The sequence below is a fragment of the Bemisia tabaci genome, chromosome 1 (assembly GCF_918797505.1).
Source record: "Bemisia tabaci chromosome 1, PGI_BMITA_v3".
NCBI classification, from domain to species: Eukaryota; Metazoa; Arthropoda; class Insecta; order Hemiptera; family Aleyrodidae; genus Bemisia; species Bemisia tabaci.
The window spans coordinates 28,055,198-28,078,068 of record NC_092793.1 but is presented as its reverse complement, the minus strand read 5'-3'; the positions used below and the strand labels follow the sequence as shown (position 1 = coordinate 28,078,068).

The following is a 22,871-nucleotide window of genomic DNA, read 5'->3' as shown; positions in this document are numbered from 1 at the left end:
CCATCATGACCCAACTTTGTCACAGTTCCTGTCAGTTGCCCTTCAGTCCTGACTTTGCTTGCTGTGACATAGTAACTTGTAATTTTTCCGCTCGCTACCTCCTCTCCTGTTTTCCTCTGTCTATACTACTGTTTGTGTTTGTTTAAGGTTATGTTACCCAATGTCAACGTAGAGCACGTGTGATTTCTTGAATTCCTGCTGAACCCCAAAGCTTCAGTACTTTTTTTTCCTCTGATAATGTGTTTCACGAACCCTTTCGGATCAGTTACAAACGTTCAAAAGTAGCCTTAGTCTTCGCTTTTCGAAAGTGATCAGTGCACTGTTATCCGGGTATCGCCAAAATGTACGGAGCACCGAACAGTCTTCATGGGAATCTACGTAGCGTATACTCCGATGAGGCCTTCTTTGGCATTTACTCATCCGAAGAAGTGAAGAATATGAGTGTGGTAAAGATAGTGACGACGAATTCTTTCAATGTTCTCGGCCATCCCCTACCCGGAGGACTCTACGACCCTAGACTAGGGCCATGTGACAGAATGTTATCATGCACCACCTGTGGCTGGATGGCCATGAAATGCCCTGGTCACACCGGTCATATAGAGCTACCATTCGAAGTAATTAATCCGCTGTTTCACAAACGAATCTTTGAAATCATATCAGTCTCTTGCCTTCAATGTCACAATGTCTTATTGCCGCTAAAAGCCAAGTCATTACTCCAATGCCAGCTGAGGCTCTTGGATGCTGGATTTATTGTCGAAGCAGCCAACATTGAGCGTTATATAATTGGAAATGACAATTCTTGTGGCGACAACGAGTCACCGGAGGTATTTTTTAATTTCTTAACCAGTAAGCTAGATCAATACATTGAAAGCCTAAAGCAATCACATGATAATAATGACTGTAAGGCGAAAACAAACCAGTCTTTTAAGTCGTATGACCAGGAGAGATCTAGCTTTTTCAAATTAGCTTTTGATCAAGTGAAAAAGAACAGAGTATGCCCTCTCTGCAAATATGATACTCCTATTCTAACATTTTCTGGAAACAAAATTTTGTCTGCCCCGCGGAGAAGGAAAACTAACGAGGGAACTGACTTGAATAAGTCAACTGATAGTACTAGCAAGTCCGTCGAAAGAGTTAGAAGTGGGCAAGTGTTTTTAAGCCCGACCGAACTAAAAAACCATCTCAATAGCATCTGGACAAATGACAGAACATTTATTGAAGAGCTAATTCCTGTCCTAAAGCGGAGCACTTGCTCAGTTCCAACTGACATTATTTTCCTAGATGCCATTCTTGTGACTCCCTCAGCAATGAGACCTTTTAATATAGTTCGAAATTCCCCTGTTGAACATCCAAACAATACTGTGTATAAGTCCATCCTTGCCAATTGTTTTTTGCTGAAGAGTATTCTTTTTTTAGCTAATCCAAAAGATGATGAAACTATACCGGAAGAAATTATATCAATCACCAATCGGGCGCGTGGTCTAACTGTTGAGGAAAAGCTACAGACAGCATGGCATGAGCTGCAGTCCAACGTCGACGTTCTCTTACTGGGAAAGGTAAGCTCTGGAAACCATGTAATCCCTGGCTTAAAGCAGGTCATCGAAAAGAAAGAAGGTATAATTAGAATGAATATGATGGGGAAGCGTGTCAATTTTGCAGCACGATCTGTTATCACTCCAGATCCAAATATAGACATCAATGAAATTGGATTTCCAGAACCGTTTGCCAAGGTTTTAACTTATCCTGTGCCAGTAACACCGTGGAATGTTGTTGAGTTGAGGGAACTAGTCAAAAATGGACCTTTGATTTACCCGGGAGCTGTTGCGATTGTCAATGAAAATGGAACAGTATATCGCATCAGTGATAGTAAACCTGTTGAAAGAGAAAGTCTTGCCAAACGCTTGTTAACTCCTGAAGAAACGGCTAAAGGTGGGAAAGTTGTTTTACGTCACCTCATGAATGGTGACATTCTTCTAGCCAATCGTCAACCCACCTTGCACAAACCTAGTATTATGGCTCACAAGGCAAGAATTCTGAAAGGGGAGAAAACATTACGCTTACACTATGCCAACTGCAAAGCCTACAATGCGGACTTTGATGGTGATGAAATGAATACCCATTTTGCGCAAAATGAAGTTGCGAGAAGTGAAGCTTACAGCATAGTGAACTCTACCAAACAATATCTAGTACCAAAAGATGGTACTCCTCTAAGTGGACTCATTCAAGATCATGTCATCGGTGCTGTACATTTGACAACCAGAGGATCCTTCTTTGACAGAGTAACCTACATGCACTTGGTTTATCAAGCATTGTCATTCATCCGAGAGCCCATAAAAGTGCTCCCACCTTGCATGATCAAACCAAAAGCTCTCTGGTCTGGGAAGCAGGTAGTTTCAACAGTAATCATTAACTTAACACCTAGAGGTAAATTCCCTCTGAACTTGAATTCCTCTTCAAAGATACCAGTTAAAGCCTGGGCCTATTCTAAATTGGCCTACCTGCTGAAAAACCCAAAGACGATGAGTGAGTCTGAGGTCATCATTCGGAATGGACAGTTACTATCTGGTGTTATTGATAAAACTCACTGTGGAGCAACGTCCTATGGCTTAGTTCATAGCTTTTACGAATTATATGGTGGTGAGGCTTCAAGCCGGTTGCTAAGCTCTTTTTCTAAGCTTTTCACATGCGTTCTACAGCTTGAAGGCTTTACACTTGATGTCAAAGATATTTTAGTGAAGCCTGAAGCAGATGAGGAACGTTCAAAAATAATTGAAGAAGTTAGGAGCATAGGGTCTCTAGTAGCAGCTTGTGCAATGAATCTCCCACCGGACACCGATCCAGAAGCAATTGCCAAAGAATTAGAAATATCGCACCAACAAATTCCGAACTTCAGAGCAATTGTGGATCGGGAATACAAGTCAGCATTAGATGCACTCACCAACTCAATCAACTCAACGTGTTTGCCTCGGGGCCTTTTAGAGGAATTTCCAAGAAATAACTTACAACTCATGGTACAATCAGGAGCGAAAGGTTCCACTGTCAACACTATGCAAATTTCCTGTCTGCTTGGCCAAATTGAATTGGAGGGAAAACGCCCGCCTCTAATGACATCAGGACGTTCTTTGCCTAGTTTCAAGCCGTATGATACATCACCAAGGGCTGGTGGTTTTATCGATGGAAGATTCATGACAGGTATTCAGCCGCAAGAGTTTTTTTTCCATTGTATGGCTGGTCGTGAAGGTTTAATTGATACTGCTGTTAAGACCAGTCGTAGTGGTTATCTCCAGCGATGTCTCATCAAGCATCTGGAAGGATTGGTCGTAAATTATGATATGACTGTCCGAGATAGCGACGGTAGCGTCATTCAGTTTTTATATGGAGAAGATGGGCTGGATGTTTGCAAGTCTCAGTATTTCAAACCGAATTTATTACAGTTTTTAGAGAAAAATGTGGAATCAGTTGTCGATAAAGCATGTATCAGACAATTCAAGAAACAGGCAGATGTTGAACAAGTCATTGCTTACATGGATAAAGTTAAATTATGGAGGAAAAGAAGTCGTGCCAAGCGGTCGAAAACACAACGCTCATTTGCGAGATTTTCTGCAGACATGAAGAACAGCTTTAGAATCGATGCTCCTGGGCAAATCAATCCAGCATATGGAAGATCACATCTTGACTTGCTGCTGTGTAAAAAATGGGAAGAGTTGGACAAAGGAACTAAAGAAAGGTATGCCTCCTTGGTGTCTTTCAAAGAAGAGCTACAAAAAGTGAAAGTTGCCTCAAAGCCTGTCGCTTGGTTTGCAGCTTCTTTCCTATTAAGTGGCTCTTTTTAATGCTAACTGTAAAAAGTTTTGGGTATGTTCAAAAAGATCTGCGTGAAATTAAGTTGAGAAAATATGTGCTGTGGACTCTATGTTGAATTTGACAAAGGGATTTACAAAGAAAATGCCGGAGAATAGAGCAAGCCTATCGATCAAAATGGGTAGTTGTAATAGGCTAAGAAAAAAAATGATGGACTAACCGTAGCATCTCTCAAGAGATCCTATTAGTTAGTCTATGCACCTCCTTTATCCATTCCAACCACAAAATTTCCCGATTTTGTCATAACTCAATTTTTCGCCATCGTTGGTTCCTGACTTTGCTAGTATGTAAAGATATTGGACCTATAATTCTAGAGGCCTTTTAGATATGTGGGAAAAAAGGGATCAAGTAAGCAATCAATAGACAAAGGTTTAAAGAAATCTAGGGGTAAGCACAATATGAGTATTTATATAAAGCTCTTTCAAATAGATTGAATTTATACTTTGAACTTGTCAAAAAATCTTCTTGAAATGTCCTTGCTCTTAGTTTCCAAGTTATTTTGATCAAATATTCTCAACAGCCTCCGTTACAAAGCAAGTCTGAGGATCACCTATGCAAATTTATTCCGTTATACTTTTGACCAGAATTCTTGCTAATTGCTATCTCTATTTCCATCTTTCTTTCTTACAGATATCAAGATTCCAACTTAGTCTGTCCTGACCCTGCTCTTTCAAGATATGCACCCGGAAGTTACTTTGGATCCATATCAGAAAAACTAGACGAAATTGTAGAAAATTATATTGAAAATAGGTGAGATTCATTATTTTGATATGGTTGATTAAGTCCATAGGTTGCATATCCTAAAAATATTGAGGAATTCTCCTCATTCAATAACGGCTCTCAGTTTTAATGTTGCAGCTCTTACTCGTTTTAATGTTGCAGGTGTCTTTTGCAGCTCTTACTTACCACAGAAAAATTCTTAGGGGAAAAAAAATTCCCTAACCGATTGCCTTTTAATCATTTGTTGCCTTCAGTGCATGGCTTTAGTATTTAATTTGGATAAAATCCATAACTTTGAATACTACTGAAAAGAATTAAAATTAATCTAGAGCCACTGAAAATTGAGATACTTAACAAACAAAATACACTCTGTCAGGAAAAAACCAAAAACAGCTGCTCAAAAGCTTTTATTTTACATATTTCCAACCATCTACATCACAGAAAACATCAAATCATGTAAAACATGAGGCAAAGTAATAAGGCACAATGAGAAAAAATTATTGTACAGAGATGTGTTAGGTTGGTTTTTATTCCAACACAAGTGTAATACCCTATGTAAAAAAAGATAGAACTAACAACAATGCAAATGTGTAAGGGTAAGGCCCTATGTAATAAAATAACGGAGCCAACAAAATCATTGTTGTAAAATGTCATGACAAGATTTCTGCACTGCTATAATGAATATACTTGTCATTTTAAGGCAATGAATTAATAGAAAGAGAGGGAAAGGAATGACTCAAATGTAAATTGAATGTAGGCATGTGAAAAAGGTGTAAGTCCAAAAACTCAAGAGCCTTAGCATCGGTCTTAAAATGTGTCTACTGTAGCTTATACCTCTCCTTTTTTGCATCTAAAATGTTCAAACTAAGTTAAATTTTTTGGCGTACAGGGAATGAGGAACTCTGAAAACCTTTGAGTCTTACTAGAGCCATTATTAATAATAAATTTCAAGGATCATGAGTTTAAAGGAGTTAGTTTTTGCAATCCACTATCAATATACTTATAGATATTTCGATGGTTGAAGTGCATAACCAAGTATCTTGATCGCGATGTTTCGAAATTTCGGCTCCCATTTTATTTTTTTCGAACAAGCCAACTCTACAGCTTGGAATGTATACAAAATATTTTTCGAACAGACTGTACAGCAAGGAAGTTTTCAAGAAATTGCATTGAATATTTTTTTACAGAAAAAGTATAGTAGGTATGACAGGAATATTGCAACGTTACAAACAGAGATATGTGGTTTCACACTTTGGCCATCTATGTACATTTCTCAAAATGTGCAGTCAGTGTACTATCGCCGAATTTAGTTTTGCGCAGAGTCTCTGATGACTGTTTAGCGACGGCGCGGCGCGTTGCCTGATAACGCTCTCATGAAGACGCACTCGTTCCTCTGTGAGTGTCGCACAGTTTACATTTGATTTGGAGCTGCCTATGCGCGAAACTAATTTCGGCGATAGTACATAAAATGATCCAAATTTATCTTAACTTTCTTCTGTTTGCAAGCTTGGGACTGTCCAAAGGTAGGCAGAAAATAGTCAGAGATATGGTCAATTACAAAGCCTTGGTTTCCATTTGTCCGCCTGGAGAGCCTGTGGGAATCCTTGCCGCTCAGTCAATAGGAGAGCCGTCCACACAGATGACCCTGAACACATTTCACTTTGCTGGTCGAGGAGAAATGAATGTCACTCTAGGAGTTCCGCGTTTAAGGGAAATTCTCACTGTTGCAACCAAGAAACTCAAAACTCCATGTGTAGACGTACCTTTTTTGCCTTGTGATACTCCCAAAAAGTAAGTTTTTAATCCATTCTAAATAAGTCTAAATAAATAGCTTAGACCATTAAAGTGGGTCTGTTGCAAACTAGCTGTGGTAAAATTAAGAGATTATTTTTTCAGGAAATTGTCAATGTTATTTGATGTTGGAGGGGTTTATTTACAAATTAAACAGGATATACAAAGCTTTTGTCATAACATCAAGTATAAACACGGTCCACTTGGCTGTTGCGAATCCATCCATGTATTTCATATGTATCCCCTAAAGTCTGCCTGGAGTTTCTATAGTTGATTCTGTCCGGCCATTCTTCATTGCTGGCGAGCATCCTGAACAATAAGTCAGAATAATTTCCTCAGAACCAGCAGCCTGAAAGCTGAATTTCATCTGGCTTTGTCAGCAAGATTAGACAAGGCATGGCCATATCTTATATATATTATCATGCTGCCATAAATTTTAACAGTCAGGCGGCTGGTTGGCGTGGATTTTTGGACTGAAGATTCAAGATAGGTTTCAGGAGACAAGTGTCTCTCACTTTTTGAATACAAATAAAGTGTTTATTTTGATATGATAGACTTTCTAGTCTGTGGCTATAATTTGGCAGTCACATCCTCCAGTGCAAATATCATTCTAAAATTCGGTAGGAAATGGGAGGTTTATTAGTGCAAGATCATAAAACAAGAAAAAATGTCATTTTAAAGCCTCTGATCTACTTTACAGGTTGGAGAAGCGCGCAGAAAAACTCAAGAAAAACATGATGAAGATAACTTTAGAAGATGTCTTGGAATATATAAATGTTTCAGAGAGGCTGGACCTTGAACCACACAGACATCTTGTGTATGAATTGCACATGCAGTTCTTACCTTGTCAAGCGTACAAAGACAAAACGAATGTGAAACCAAACGAAATCTTGAAACATGTAGAGAAATACTTCCTGCGAGAACTGCAAATTAATATTATGAAAGTTTCAAAAATCAAAGCTGCTTTTACTCACGAGAACTTTAGCAAATCGAACAAAACAACAGGCAATGAAAATGGAGAAGAAGAAGAAAAGGTAACAATAATGATCAACGCTCACTATATAGTATCCATAAAATAATATTTGAAGCTTCACCACCTGCCAAAAGATACCCTGCTGGGGCAGATGTTTATATCTCTCTTTCTCCCCCTCTCCCCTATTCAGAGTTATAGAGGATGAGATCAGGAGAGTGGATCCTTTAGTATCATTTCTTTATCTTAGATAATTTTTATAGTATGGCTGGCTAAGACCATAAAATCTGTTTTTTATGATATTGTTGCCTCGCATTGTACGTAATATTTTTTTACATTTTATCGACTCTTAATAGATCCGCCCAAGCTATTTCAAGTAAACTCCAAAACTGTATTTTAATTATTTAATTTACAATTAGTATAAATTGGTAGAAGTAAACAAGAATCATTTTTATGGTGGTAGTTGAGGGTTCACAACTATTTGTGTCAAAGTTAACTGTTTAAAATTCATCTACAGTGCAACAGGCTTTGGTAAGTAATAGACTTTTGGTTTCTTTAAGAAAGACCTCATTGTCCTCAATTTCTCAATTTATCTGCGATTCAAAAAGATTGCAGGGAAAAAAATTCTCAGCAGTATCAACCATAAATGTATGGTCACTGTAAGCAAACTACTGCAGGTTATGACCATGAACTTGTTGAAAATTTTCGACTGAAAATTGATGAAGTTTTGGCGTTGAATTCAAATCAGTCAATATATTCACTGGTCAGAATAATTCTATTGCCCTTGTCTATTTTGTAGAATCCAAATCTTATCTAAAATCTCTTATCTAATCTCTTCAATTCTGAATTTTTATTCCTAGGAACAAAACCGTCTTCATAGTACGCAAATCCTGCAGAGATTTTATCGTTGCCTACGAGAATGGAGTATGGCATTCTCGTAGGCAACGATTTTATGTATCTCTTTTTATCTCCTTGTCTCTGTATGATGCCACTAGAAACGCATAAGGATTTCTATTCAGTCGTTAAAAATTATTTTATTTTATAATCTTTCATTCTGTTGAATTAGGATTTAACAGTAATAGGTATTCATTTTTTTATGCATTTCTTTCTGTCACTTCGTTCTTCTTTATTTTTTGTTTCATATCACTAAAAAGATTTAAAAATCGCCATTCTGTTGATTATGTATACAAATGTCTCATCAATTGTCTCTTCATTGAATAGGATGAGGAAGGTGCCAAAGTGGTCGGCAAAAAGAAGCTAGACTTGGACTCCGATAGCTCTGGATCTGAAAATGAGGGAGATGAGGAGGATGCAACGGTCTCAAAACGAAGGTGAGAGGTTAAAATTTGTTTTACCTTTTTTAAGTATAACTTGAGCGCTGGTCCCACGCACAAACCGGGGCTCTCAAACTGGCATTAATTCTTTAATTTCCCAATCATTTCTGCATTAAATTCCTCGAGAATCTCAAAATCTGATCTATGATGTGTCCAAAACACATTGGTCACCTGATTTTGAAAGAGAACCTTATAGTAGGTCTTCAACTGAGCTTATGAAGGGTCATCCATAAAAAGGCACATGTTAAGAATAGCTACATTTTTTTCAGAAGAGACAAAAAATTGTGTCAAATTTACAAAAAGCAATTCTATGATGTAGTCAAATTAAGTAATTTAGATGCTAAAATTTTGTCCATAACATCGTCTCATTCAAAAAGGTACAACCTGGCACCATTTTTTAAATTTTTGTATATATTTTTATCCAACTGAAGAAGGCTGTGGTGTTTCCAGACGAAACGTCTTGGTGAGTGTGTTGTTTCCTAGCCTTGTTACCCACAGTTGTATTTTTTAAAAAAAGTCTTCTCGGCATGTGTTGGTATTATTGCAACCTCTTTTTTTTTTAAACAAATTTTATCTTAATAAAACGTAACTACAACAAGAATATGTCTTGTATGTATCTACATGATTTCGATTAACTAAATTAATTTAATTAAATATACAAAGTAACATTAGAATATAAAACCATTATCTTAAAAACAGGAATTCTATAATTATTTGCCTTTCTCTAAAAAAATATTGAACATATAAGTTACTAGTTTAATTACTTAACATTCTTCCTTTTGCACTCCATTCACACTCTCATTCATATCTTACAGATTTATACTAACAAAGCAAATCTTGATGGGAGTTCGAATTTGCAACACTGTGCATAAGAAACTTTCATGATCACTATTCTTTTTGGTGTCATGCACTTCAAGAGGTAGAATTGGAGAAGTATTGAAATCGTGTGAAAAACTGTCTCCTAAATTTTTTATTTATTTAGTTTAACTTTTCTTATGTCTGCCTCTAAGCAAACCCGGTTGTTGGCCACTAAGAAAAAATGTTTGCAAACAAGGTAAATCCGACGTGTAGAGATCTGAGTTACAGATTAATTAAAGAATGAATTCTATATATCTCGGATGTGCTCAGTATGATTATTGTGTAGTGATACCAAATAAAAGTCTGAATTGGCTGCACCCTTAGAAAAGTGACCTGACAGTCAAGCAAAGTTTAAATTATTATAATTAAAGTGTTTGGCGAACCATCGATACTGCCAGAGTCTCTTTAAAAAATGTACCTGCTCCCATATCATTGTCACTTTTCATCTCACAGGACACAGCAGCAGGAACAGCAGTATGACGAACCAGAAGAAGGAGAAAAAGAGGCTCCTGCAGATGAAGATGACATTCTAGTTCTAGAGCAAGATGATAGTGCTGAAGTACAAGACCGAGAATTCAATGTTTGTGAACAGTATCAATTCGTTAGTGAATACAAGTAGGTGTCACCGTACATTTATAATTAAATTATTATATGTTCATACCATTCATACCTACAAAAAGGTACGTTTCAAGAGCACCCAGGAAATCAATTTCATCAAAGTGGTTCAGCTCTTAGAACATGTCACATGTTGAAGTTATTTGAAAGAACGATTTTCTGCTTTCATCAAAAATTTTCATCGACAAAAATGTTTATTTCTTGGTTGATTAATTAACGCATTCATTGCCAAGATAGTTATAGTGCTAATAAGTAACAACTGTAGAGCACTATCTTTGTGTTAGGATGCTCTGGCATTGCAGCGATTTGTAATAACTTTGGTTTCAAGCATTTGCATGTCGCTGATTTTTTGCCTGTTTATATGGCTGGAGAGGATCGAACATGCAAGAACATGTTGGCAGTAAATGTGTTAATTTTATGCTTAAAAAAAAGTTGGAACTTGTGAGAATTTCGTTTGAAGTGTATCATAGCATCCACAATTAAATACTGTAAAAAAAAAAAAAAAAAGACAAATCCGGTAGTAATGAGGATTCAGAATATATTGAGAAAAATCAAAGTTTTTCTATGTAATGTTCATTTTTCCCAGGTACGACACAGTTGATGGTCAGTGGTGTAAGGTTACACTATGGTTGCCGCTCAGCTGTCAACATATGGACTTCTCTTCCATGATTAGGAAGATTGCTTCCTCATCTGTGATCTATGAGATCCCAAACATTAAACGAGCAATCACTTATGAAAATGATGGTCGAACATTTTTAAAGACTGATGGAATCAACCTTAGTGAAATGTTTAGTTACTGTGATATTTTAGACATCAAAAAATTGTATTCAAATGATATTCATTGTGTAGCAGAAAAGTATGGCATTGAAGCAGCAGCTAGAGTCATCGTAAAAGAAGTGCAAAATGTGTTCCAGGTAATCTTATCAGTATTTTATTAACATTTTAATCTATGCGCTATTACATACATGGATTGTACTGAAGGCTTATGAAACCGAAAAACAAGAAATTTTTTAATGTGTTTTCAAACCTGAATTGTGTCAGGTATAGTCTTGAAACCCCTCTAAGAATTTTTAAAATTTGAGATATTTTAGATATATTTGCAATTTGATCAACAGACTTTGAAGCAAAGTTCGGCACCTTGGTCTTTTCTACATGATTCACTTTCTCTCTAATTAATCATTCTAATTAAGAAAAATCTTACCTGGAGAACAGAAAGCATAGGAATAGTTAATGGTAGTTCTTAAACATACTGAACGATGAAGGCAGGAGTGCTGCGAAAATCCTGCCTGGGCTCTTAATTGAATTATGTTTATCTCCTCTAGCAACATCCTTGAACCGGAAATAGTCTTTATCTGCTCTATTGTAGAAATACTGCCTTGTAGGAATATCCAAAAACATTTTTACATCTATCAGATAACAGATATCTGTTGTTGAAATGGTTGGGTGGATTCTTGATAATGGCACCCTACTAAATGTACCTGATTCTGCTTGTACTGTCCTTAAGTGTAGGAAAATATTGCATTTACCAGTTGCCAGGCTAACCAGGGGTTTCGCCCCTGGGCCCCCATGACTCGTTCTGCTAGTGAGTGTGGCTTGGAAAATCGACCACATTCCTTTTATCAACACTTGGGTACCTTTGAAAAAGTCCCAGTGGCAATCACCACTCATTGCCTTGTGACACTCTCAAAAGTCCTAGAAGAAGAAATTATGAGAAACGCGAAGGAACGTGAGGAGGGCCTCAATTTACTTACACATCACTCATAGAAAATTTGAGAGAGTTCTAGAAAGTTCCACAAAAACCATTGTCAATCACTTCGTAACACCTTCCGAATGTCAGGGAAAATTCTAGGAATTTCTGGAGAGGAGTAATAAAGGTCTCCTTGTGCTTATGGCGACTTGGAGAAAATTCTCCTGTTCATTCTTCTCTTTGCTCTTACTCCTGTGGTTTCCGTGAATAACACCTGAAATCTTCAATGTGAGAATACCTCACAGCGTGTATGAGTTTGATTTGCAATTTCTAATTCTTGCATCTTTGCAAAGCAGAGAGTGCAGTTAGTTTACAAGAATTTCCCAGGATTTTTTAAAACAAAATTACCCTTTAAAAAGAGTTTGAAAAAAGTGTCGCGACAAAGGCCTGTGGCCGCATATTCGATGTCTACTCATAAGAGGCACTTAGGAAACACTCCTCAAAGAGGGTTGTGCAACTATTGCAGACTAAAATTTTTTTGTGCCTGTATTGACTACCAACCGGTCAGGCGCTTTAACTGGAAGATGAGTCTTTTCCCATTGGTCAAATACGGTGAGATGTTAACAGAATTTTGTTAAAAATCATGTCAATAAGTTTTTGTTCAAGGAGCAATGATTGCTGAAGTGCAGCATACAAAGAAGGAAAAAAAATTGTATCACCTTAAACTAAAAAGTCGAGTTTTAACCATGAGAAATTAAGCAACTATCGGGCCAGCATAGATTTTCTCGTAGAGGATATTTGTTGACGTTTTCTTAAAGCGAACCACAACACTTACGCACATACCTTTCTGGAGTTACAAATTTCAAAGCTTAGGAAAGATGTGAAATTTTGCTTGGGCGTCGGGGACTTTTAGTGTAACATCGAAACAAAGTTTAATCTGATGCAAGTGGGTGCTAAAATCGCCATTTTTGGGACAACCTTCTCATAATTATTTTTGTTTCAGGTTTATGGAATTACGGTAGATCCACGACATCTTCTGCTCGTCGCTGACTATATGACTTATGATGGCACTTACTCTCCCATGAATAGGAAAGGCATTGAGAAAAATTCCTCTCCAATCCAACAGATGTCTTTTGAATGCTCTCTCAACTTCTTAAAGAACGCAGCTCTTCAAGGCAAAGCCGATTTGTTACAATCTCCGTCTAGTCGTATTTTTGTAGGAAAACATTGTCGGTTAGGAACTGGAATGATGGATGTTCTAATAAAAACTTAACCTCAAGCTTGTAAGTTTTGGTTAGTGAGCTCGTTAATTACAATCCAGAAAAAAAACTTAATTTGCAGGACAAGAGACCCACTTATCATACATATTTTAAATTTTTTTCACTAGATTTAGTGTTCTAAGGGTGACAAAATACCTGAATTAATAGGGCAAGGAATTGAAATCATTCTGATTATTATTTTTAAGAACTAAAACCTTCACTCAGCTCGTTTTCCTTAAATCCCTTCCATTCTCAACAATGCATCTTTTCAAGCAGCAAAACACTCAGCTTCAAACCCCCTTCTTTCCTCCAACGGAATTTTTCAGTCAGCGGTTACATAGGGGGTTGGATGCAGAGTTTTTAAAAAGTTTCATGATTTCCCTATTTACTTTGGTCTTGGCCACAGATTCGTTGAATTACCAATGGATGAATGATAGTAATTTTAAATTGTCTTAGGGTATCGGAGGGTTTGAAAAACAAGTAGAATGCTGAAGGTATGATACATTTATTATGATTGAACCACATAAAAATTACAATTTTCAAAAACAGTGTGTCAAATAGGCTATTATCATTTACTCAGCATAACATGGGGTAGCAATAAAGTATGGATACTTGCTAATATCTCTGGAATGGTTGTAGATATTGACTTGTAGTTTGAACGAAATTTCTTCAAATAAAAGTAGAAATCTTCTTTGGCGGAGCCGACAACCCCACGCCGTTGGATGGTGAAGGGCAAGGGGCAACTTGAGACATTCAAGCAGAAACCCATATTATTTGAAAATCTTAACGAAAGGTCTTTGAGAAAACCGCTACTTGTCACAGTTTTAAAATAATGGTCGCTTAAAGTTCAAACTGATTAAAAATTGTTATCTTTTCTGCTTACTAGCAGATTCGGATGAAACTCGATCCCTGGGGGTTTTATGGCACGTAAAAAATACATCTGGTATTAGAATTTAAATATTGTTCACTGTTTCTAAGATGGCGGTCTTGAAAATAGCAGCAAGTAGATATCATGGTATTTTATTGGTGGATTAGGATGAACTTGGTTCAGGGGTTTTTTGAGATGCGACAAATAAATTTGGGATCGGAATTCAAAACGTTTTGATTCAACCCACTGCACACCAATTCTAAGGCTACAGCATTTTAGATTGATGCTACATTGTGACGCCTATTTTGTTCTCCCCATGCAAAAAATGTTATTTTTTTCCAACGAGGTCTTTAACACTGGGAGGTTCCTGTATGAAAATCCCAAGTTGCCCCTTGCCTTTTGCTGCCTGAGAGGTGGGAGGTGATGGGGCCTTTTAAACAGATTTTTCCATTGCTTTGAGAGGCATGTCAATATCAGCAACAGTTTTTGAGATATTAATAAGTAGGTATCAATATATTTAAGCCATCCCATGTACAGTCATTAAGTGAAAATCTTCCATTCCTTCTAGAATTTCAAAACTTGTTAAATTAGCACCTACAGGTATTCTTTTTTTTGCTAAAAATATGATCTGCACATATATACAAATGCAACTATAATTACAAGAAAATCTAATTTTTCTAGAGGCAGGAAAGATACTCTTGCCTCCAAGTTTACACATGATTCACCAATTATTTTACTTCTACATGCTCAGAATTGTGGATTTTCTTCAATTCTGAGCAGGGCAAGACAGAATGTTTTCTATGAGATTTTAAGGATAAATTATTAAGAATGAGGGAGAACAATGAAACACAAAAAAATCAATCTTATTTGTAGGTAAGATTTTTAAGAACTTGACCTTCAGTAAACTTGAAAAAACACAGGGGGCACTTTTTAATGCACTCCAAAATGCACAATTCCTTAGTCTTTCCTTAGCATTATTTTTTACCTTAATGCGTTTTGCAAAACCTTGTCTGTGCTCTGTTCTATCCTAGTCATCAACGATCAGATTTAGAAGAGAGATATGCAAGGAAACCATGACTGATTGTGAGTAAACAAACAATCTCACTAACTGTTATCTATCTTTCACGCAAGTGATTTCATTTGCTCTAAAGGCACAAGCTGTCAGCATATCTAGAAAAAGAAACCAAGACCAGTTCTTCAAAACTATCTTCAATAAAACATACACGAGAAAGACTGATAACAGTTGGCAGAGTTGTTTGTTCGTTCAGTTCAGGGCTTCTTTCATCTCTCTGGGGCCAAACCTAATTCTTGGCAACTACGAAAAAAGTGTCTGCAAATGCTGAAAGTTTGTCACACCTGCTTCAAAAATTTTATATTTCGAAGTATACTTATGACATTTCTGAGATGTTCAACAAGATTTTAGTATGTCCCTATCACAAGAGTGTCTACTCAATTGGCTGGACCGCTTGTGTGCGACAAGACCATTGAGCATCATGAGAGAACAATCTTCTAGCTCAAAATGCTCTTCCCACAGGGTTTTATATTATATCAGATTGGATAATAAAGTAATGACAAACTGCATGTTAAAAATTCAACTTACGATAAATACATTGCAATCTACAACATAGTTAAATTATTCTGTCTCATTGTTATTTTACTAGATGGAATTGCAATATTATAACATATTTTTATCTTGGGTATGGGCTATAAAAATCTTCGGTACAAAAACTGAAACTTTACAGGGTATAAATCTTACTTCTAGAATATAATAATTGTGAATCCTTAAGTATCCTACTTTATTTAATGGGCTTTGAAGTCGAGCACAGTGAGAAAACCGATTAGTGACACTTATCTGAATATCTCAACAAAATGTATCACAATTCGGTCGATCTGGAATATTTTTTGCTAATCCTAGCATATTTTACGCTTCTCTCTAAGATCCCAAGTTAGAAGGTAAATTACACGAAAAATATAAAACTTAATCATTGAAATAGAGATCACAGAGGAATTACAGTAATACCTCTGAAAATATGTAAGACAGAGCGGAGGAAATTTGCAAGAATGGCCTAGATATTGGGATAGGGTAAAATCTTCTCGAAACTTGCAATGAGGAAAAAAAAAAAATTTCCTCATGGAAATTATGATTCTACTTTTTGGAAACCAAGGAATCAAGGCAGAGCAAAATTGAGCCTTTTTGGTACTTCGAAGTTACTAGGATGTCCACCAAAAAATTGATTAAATTGTTCTTTCAAGCTCTAAAGATGACAAAATTTTCCTTCGTATTTTTGAAAATGGCAATTCTCATCATTCTCTTAATCTATAATGGGCAGCTGTTGTGAAATAATTTCTTTCCATTGGCTTGAGTTCAATTGCACAGAAAAATAGGTTGTTAATAATCATTAGGTTACTATGAATTCAAATATCATTTGCTACGAATGAGCTCCAATATTAGAAACTAGAAACTACTTATGACTTACAGTGCAGTGAGACAGCAAGCAGCAGTCGAATAAAAAGACGGGAGTCTTTTTTCTTTTTCTTTTTTTTTTATGGTAGTTATTTTAATGCAAAATGTTTCACCATTTTATACAGTTAAATGATGGGCATTTCTTTTACATATCCACAAATTGGCAGGCCATCATAATTTAGTTGATAATGTCTTAAAATTTAACTAAACAATAAATCGAGAAAGTTCCAATGGAAAAGAAGATTAAACCCAAATTCCTCACGGTTAAAAGGCTTGCAAGAATAAATTTCTCAATGATAGTACCTATCAGAGTGTATTGCAATGGCAGCATTGACTCATTTATACTGTCTATTTAATTCAGAATTCCCTTTGCTCTGTGTCTTTTGATTCATGAAATTTCATTCAAGATAAGAATATGCTTTTTTTCACTCTCCAATTCTGAAGGAATGTTGCATTTCCCAGGTAAGTAGAAAAGTTAAAATTTATAGTGCAGTCAGTCATTAGTGCTGCCAGTGATGCAAGAATGCCATTGCTCCATTCTAGATTTTACATTTTCCTGAAAACAACATGCTGTATTCCGTAGAAGAAACATTGATTTCTGCCATACTTAATATCTTCAGCATGAGTTTCTGGTGCTATGGTGTGGTCATTTTGATAAATGATACATAAATCTGCTAATCCTCTTTTGATAGAATATTTCTTAAAGAAAAAATGGAAAATTCTAGAATGAAGTTACTGCAACCTTTCTGTAGACAACAGCTATGGTACAGTTGTTACATTTTAAACAACAGAAGTTGAAGATGGAAAACCTATGGTACAGTTGTTACATTTTAAACAACAGAAGTTGAAGATGGAAAACCTCCAAAACAAAACTATATGTTGGTTGTGAATCTTTAGGTTCTACGGAAACACCTGTGCAAAACAATGGGTCAGGCTTTAAGCCGCAACAAAGGTGGGTAATTTTAGATGAATACCCCCAGCAGTTAACTTGTTAATCAACTTCTTAAGTTTGTAAGAAGTTTCTACAATCGAGCTTTCAGCATAAATAAAAAAATCGCTTCTTAAACATAAAAATTAAGTTCTTTGGTAAATAAATAAAAAAAAGATTTCCACAGCTGCAGATCATTACATGTATTGACCCCTTTGATTTAGTCTGTACACATGATTGAATTAAATAAATTTTCTACATGAACACAGTCCTGACTTAAATATTAGTGAAATAAAAATAAAGCTTAAAACACTAAAAAGAATGAAATTTTCAGATGGAATCTGTCTACAAAATCTTTGATTTCTGTAGTCGATAGAAAATTTTGTCTCTAATCATTGAGAAGGTGACACATTTCACCTGCTTTTTGGATTGTTGGCACTTAAATGTGCTGCCGTGCTAAAGATAAACTCCGTATGAACATTCGAACCTCGCCATATTTTCTCTTAGGAAAATTTATTTTCAAAAAAAGTTCAAAGTATTTTTCGGTGAAATTTTCACTTTACACATTTGTAGACACTTGAGATCAAGTTACATACCAAATTCTCTGAGAAATCGGAAGAAAAATATTAACCTACCAGCTTTCTCGAAACTTCGTGATTTGTCAGAAAAAATTTAGCAACATCTGAAAGCTCAAATAGTGCATTCTTCCTTAACACAACAGCGTGGGCCAATGAGGCCAATTTCATATGAACAATACCATGTTTTTGAGTGTTCATTTTGGCAATTATCATGGGGAATGAATGAGGATCCATCAACATATCATCAGGTGCACACCCTGACGACTATGTGATTGGGGGGGGGGGGGGTGATTGGGTACCTCTCATTCTCTACTGATATTACTCGGTAGGCACACAGTTCCAGGAGGACCTGCTAACCTGTCAATGGGTGGACCTAGAAAGATGAAATTTTGAGGGTGTTTGTAGGTCATTGGAGGCTTCTTTTTAGCAAACAAAATTTTGAGAGTCTCTCTAGATACTCCCCTCAGGGTCAACCCTGACTAAGAATTTTCAAATGACAACCCCCTTTCTTGATACACTGTTTGAGAGGGAAGACTGTTACCATGAACTGGAGGTCTTCTAAACTTTCCGTTCTCAAAATAGTCTTGGTCATAACACAAAAGGGACCTTTTTTCAATAATTCATGGGTGCCATTTAAAAATAAGAGAGAAACAAGCAGAGGATTTAGACTACTTATCATTAAGAGTTCTTTTGAAGAAAATTCATGTTTTCTGAAGTCGTTTGATTTCGAGACAACATCAAAAGCCTCGAAAATTTTGAAAATTCAGGCCTCTTTTGCTTCCTTGAGAGCAGACCCTGTTTTGACAATTGGACCGCGTTAAACAGAAAGGAATCATGCCACATCAGCTATTGCCAAATCTAACAGGGGAATTTGATTTTTTATGAGAGAACGTTTGTGCGGATTTCTTTGAAAATTTTAAGAAATTTGCTTTGAACTATGGAAAAAATTCATAGAAATTTGCACAAAAATCCGCACAGCCGTTTTCATGTAAAAGATTAAATTGCCCGATAAAATTTGGCAATAGCTGATGTGGCTTGGTTCCTTTCTGTTTAACGTGGGCCAATTGGTATTGGAATTTCATGAAAAAAACTCATTGACATTATAAAGGTGCCTAAATAATACTACCTCCTCCCCCGTGAACTCCCGATTGCTGATTCCAATTTTGGGTCAAGGCCCATTTCTAGCTCGCGAGAAATCAAAAGGTCATTGGGGAGGGGGGAGATGGTACCATTCGGTGTCTTTGAAATTTTCATTGAGATTTTACAGGAAATTCCAGCATAAACAGAGACAGGGTCCAGAGAAAAAGCAATAGAGGCTTAAATTTTCAAAATTTTTGTGGCCTTTGATGCCATCTTAAAATCAAATAAATGTGAAAGTTACTATTTTTTGTATGTGGCATTTGGGTGTCGCAGGACGCCAGAGTGCGTTAAAAGCGACTTTATATATACACATTATTTTTCTTTAAAATTATACTCTTAAGGATGAGTAATTTAAAATCCCTGTATGTTTTTCTCTGACTTTTTAAATGACACTGATGAATATTTGAAAATAAGTTAATTTTGTACTTAAACTGAATATCTAGCGAACAGAAAGTTAAAAAGACCTACAATCAGCGCTGAAGTTTTTTCTTTCTCTATCTTTCTTTAGATAGCACATCCGGAAAGAGGGGCTGCCATTTGAAAGTTTTTAATTGGGGTCCGTGTACACACCCAGGGGCGGACCCTCTGATTTTGCACGACAAAAAAGTCGCCCCTGATGACCTAGAAATACTCTTAAAATTTCATCTTTTTAAGTGCACTCATTCAAAATTTAGCCGGCCGTCTTGGAACTTTCTGCCCACTCTGTCCGTGGAAGTGCACACTGAACTTTAACGTTGCCTTGTCGTGGCTCAATGATTCCATAGGATAATTTATGTCTTCCGAAACTTCTTCCTTGAAACATAAGTTTTTATTCAGTGCATTGATACTATTTACATCAAATGTTTTACACTATCTAAGAAGCTTGTGTTACAGTGTAAATAATTTACAAATCGTAAACACTCCCACAAAAAAGCTTCCTGGAATTTTTCCCTCAAGCGATATATCGATTGTTCTGCCATTTAAACCCATGGTAAAAAATCGATTATTAAGGTGTTCACTGCGAACACCCTGTCTATCGATCCTTTCCCATAGGTTTAAATGGCCAATGAATCGATATATCGCAAAGCACGCCACGCCACTGCAAGATACTTTAGTAGCAGATCCTAAACATTTACCTATTTCCTGTTCAGTTTCACTGCAGGAAACCTCTTTTTCATTTTTCAACAAAGAAGGTAACTGATTAAGAATAGAACTAAGTTCATTTATTCACATAAAAGGCCAAAATTATTTTGCATTAAATCAACTTTTTTTTATTGAAACAAGATATGATTGTCAGGTTGAGCTACTGAGCCCTTAAAAAGAATATTATTTTTCACTGTTATCACATTAAATGTCAAATGTGTGCCAATACGCTCATGAGAGGCGACTGGATGAGCGGAAATATTTGGTGTTTCCTCCATTTTTTGCTACTGATATTAAAATTACCATGTGGTCTAGGCAATTTACAAAAATTCCTTCACAACTAATCTGAAGACAAGGAAAAAATTCGATTCTCTGGTAAATCGGTGGGAGAAAGAAAAAGACGGAGTTCATTTTTGACTTTAGCAGCAAGCTAGGGGCAGCCCCCTCAAACATTTGAGAACAATACAGTTCCGGTCATTTCCGATGCAAGAGACACAGATCAGTTTTACGGGTTGGCAAATGGTCAGATTATGACCTGAAATCTCCATATTAGACACAACAAGAAAACCTGCTCAGGCAGGCAATACTTGTTTTACTATATATTTGTCACTGCTGAATCCAAGAATGACTTTGGCTCATCCTGTTTTCTGAGGTTTAATCTCTATTCTCTGGAAAATTTGAGAGTCAAGGGATCAAACTAAGGTCATTTTAGGACTTGGCCCAAATAATTTCAGAGGAATCAATTATTACACAAACAGTTTTCAATATGAACCCCAATTTTGCCACATTTCTGGAAATATGTTCTCTGAGTAACAATTTCTTGAGTTCAAATTAAACTGAATTTAATTTAAAATGGTATTTTTTCCACTTTTTGACAACAAAAATCGGTTTCTTAGAAAAATATTGGAAGAAGCAGTCAGTTTGAGGAAGTCAAAGGATAATTTGGTCTTCTTGCCATGTAAAAGGTTGCACACACTTTGAAAACACTGGCTTTTGAGTCCAAAATTTAGCAAGATAGTTTTCCAAAGTAGGAACAAAAGGAACTGCCTACTTTTTTACAGGTATTTCGGACGTGGTGTTACCGGACTATTAATTGAATATTGTCAACATTTTTTTGCACCTCTAAGGGTTCATTTTTACATCTGAAACTGATACTTCTTCCTGGCAGCAGAGAAATTGTGCTAAACTAGATGCACTGCTTAATCATATTTATGGATATAAATAAAAATTGTAGCATTCATAAGCTTTGAATGAACCAATTATTTCATCATCAAAGAAGAAATGAAATTAAGAAAGCCATAACATAAGTGCCCCAGATGCCCCTCCCGCCTGGCAATAATTGCCAAAAAAGTTGCAAAAATTGCCACAATATTACTTATGGCTGCGGCTATGAGTAACTTCGAGGTACAGTCTGTACCTCAAAAACTGAGTTACCTATCCAACTGATCTTCACTTCATTCAAGAATAGATGTAAAATGCTGTTGATTCAAATTAAAAAGAACTCCTTCCAGCAAAAATTTACAAAAATACGGTAGTTCAAAAATGAAATGCATGCTTGTCACTCACAATTCTTTGAAAGAATTGTTTTGTCTTAAAATTAGCACTTGAAACTTACCAGATGCTCCTTTCCACCAGTACCCATTTTGTAAAATTTGCAGAAATCTAGCAGGTTGACCTTGGCCCCTACAAATTATCTGAGTAGTGTGCATCAACACATGTAATTGGTAAAACATTTCAAAAATCTTTCACCCAATACCCAGTGTTTCCTAGTGGATTTATTAGAAGGAGCATCGAAAAGTTACTTATGCTAGTTTAAGAAAACATAACCTTCCTAAAAAGAACCAAGGTCCAATGGTTTACACTCTATTTTCAAATTACCATAACTTCATCAATGATTGCTCAAATCAGGTTGATTCTCTTTTCAATCAACAGTACTAAACTTTTTTCGAATGAAGTGAAGGTCAGTTTGATTGGTGGCTCAGTTTTAGAGCTTCCGCGCCATTTCTGGGTACTCATGAGGCATATTTCATTTTACAGAAAAAAAGAGACTTTTTTGACTTCAGTTGTAAAAATTAAAATATTGAGAGGGGAAACCACCAATGTCAAGAAAAAAAAGATAGCCATAAAATCAATTACAAAAGTTGTAAGAAGAGCTAGGAAATAAAAAAAAAAAAAAAACATTTACAAAATTCTACATTCTGTACAAGGCTTTGCACATATTTAGTCACTTAACTAATAGGTAAAATTAAACCTCAATTCAACATAATATTATCAGGTGTACTGTATTCACCAACTCTAGAATGTTCATCCACCGCTCGAACAGCAAAATGGTATCTATGTCCAACAACAAACTGAAACAGAATTGGACATTGTTGTAGTAAAATTAAGACAAATTATCAGTTGAAATCTAACTGAACCCATCATTTTCTTGTTTGTTGCGGTACTTTTTCATGAACTCAAGAAAGACACTTGTATTTGATGTCAATTTAGAAAATGTGCATTTTCTTTTAAAGAATATACGTTTTTTAATGAATTAATGAATGAGTAGGGGTTTGACCGGAGTGAAGATTCTCAAGCATGGTGTTGATGAACTCCATGTATTTTACTCGACTGAATCCAATAATAACCTTAAAATATTACCATGAATTTATTCTTCTTACAAAGGGGAACTTCCCA

The 22,871-nt window shown here is 36.1% G+C and overlaps 2 protein-coding genes across 6 annotated transcripts in view; one reads left to right on the top strand and one right to left on the bottom strand.

The window, feature by feature from the left end:
• The first annotated feature begins 98 nt into the window (after positions 1 to 98).
• Positions 99 to 13,123, top strand: LOC109041149 (DNA-directed RNA polymerase I subunit RPA1). Its single transcript, XM_019057360.2, has 8 exons — positions 99 to 3,727; positions 4,492 to 4,611; positions 6,088 to 6,372; positions 7,073 to 7,406; positions 8,564 to 8,673; positions 9,988 to 10,149; positions 10,736 to 11,063; positions 12,840 to 13,123. The coding sequence occupies exons 1-8, from the start codon at positions 342 to 344 to the stop codon at positions 13,107 to 13,109; spliced, it is 4,995 nt and encodes a 1,664-aa protein (XP_018912905.2). The 5' UTR covers positions 99 to 341; the 3' UTR covers positions 13,110 to 13,123.
• Positions 13,124 to 13,581: 458 nt separating this feature from the next.
• The window catches only part of LOC109041275 (uncharacterized), a 28,265-nt gene continuing 18,975 nt past the window's right edge, over positions 13,582 to 22,871 (bottom strand). For 4 of the 5 annotated variants that reach the window (XM_019057558.2, XM_019057561.2, XM_019057560.2 and 1 more), the window contains exon 12: positions 13,582 to 22,546. In XM_019057558.2, the coding sequence (XP_018913103.2) occupies positions 22,448 to 22,546 (99 nt within the window). In that variant the 3' untranslated portion in view covers positions 13,582 to 22,447. The remainder of the gene's footprint in view (positions 22,547 to 22,871) is intronic. The other variant, XR_011899682.1, reaches the window with a different exon arrangement.

Coding starts and splice junctions, on each gene's coding strand:
- LOC109041149 (XM_019057360.2), top strand. CDS start 342: ATGTACGGAGCACCGAACAGTCTTCATGGGAATCTACGTAGCGTATAC. Junction 4,612..6,087: donor GAAAATTATATTGAAAATAG/GTGAGATTCATT, acceptor TCTGTTTGCAAG/CTTGGGACTGTCCAAAGGTA. Junction 10,150..10,735: donor CAATTCGTTAGTGAATACAA/GTAGGTGTCACC, acceptor CATTTTTCCCAG/GTACGACACAGTTGATGGTC.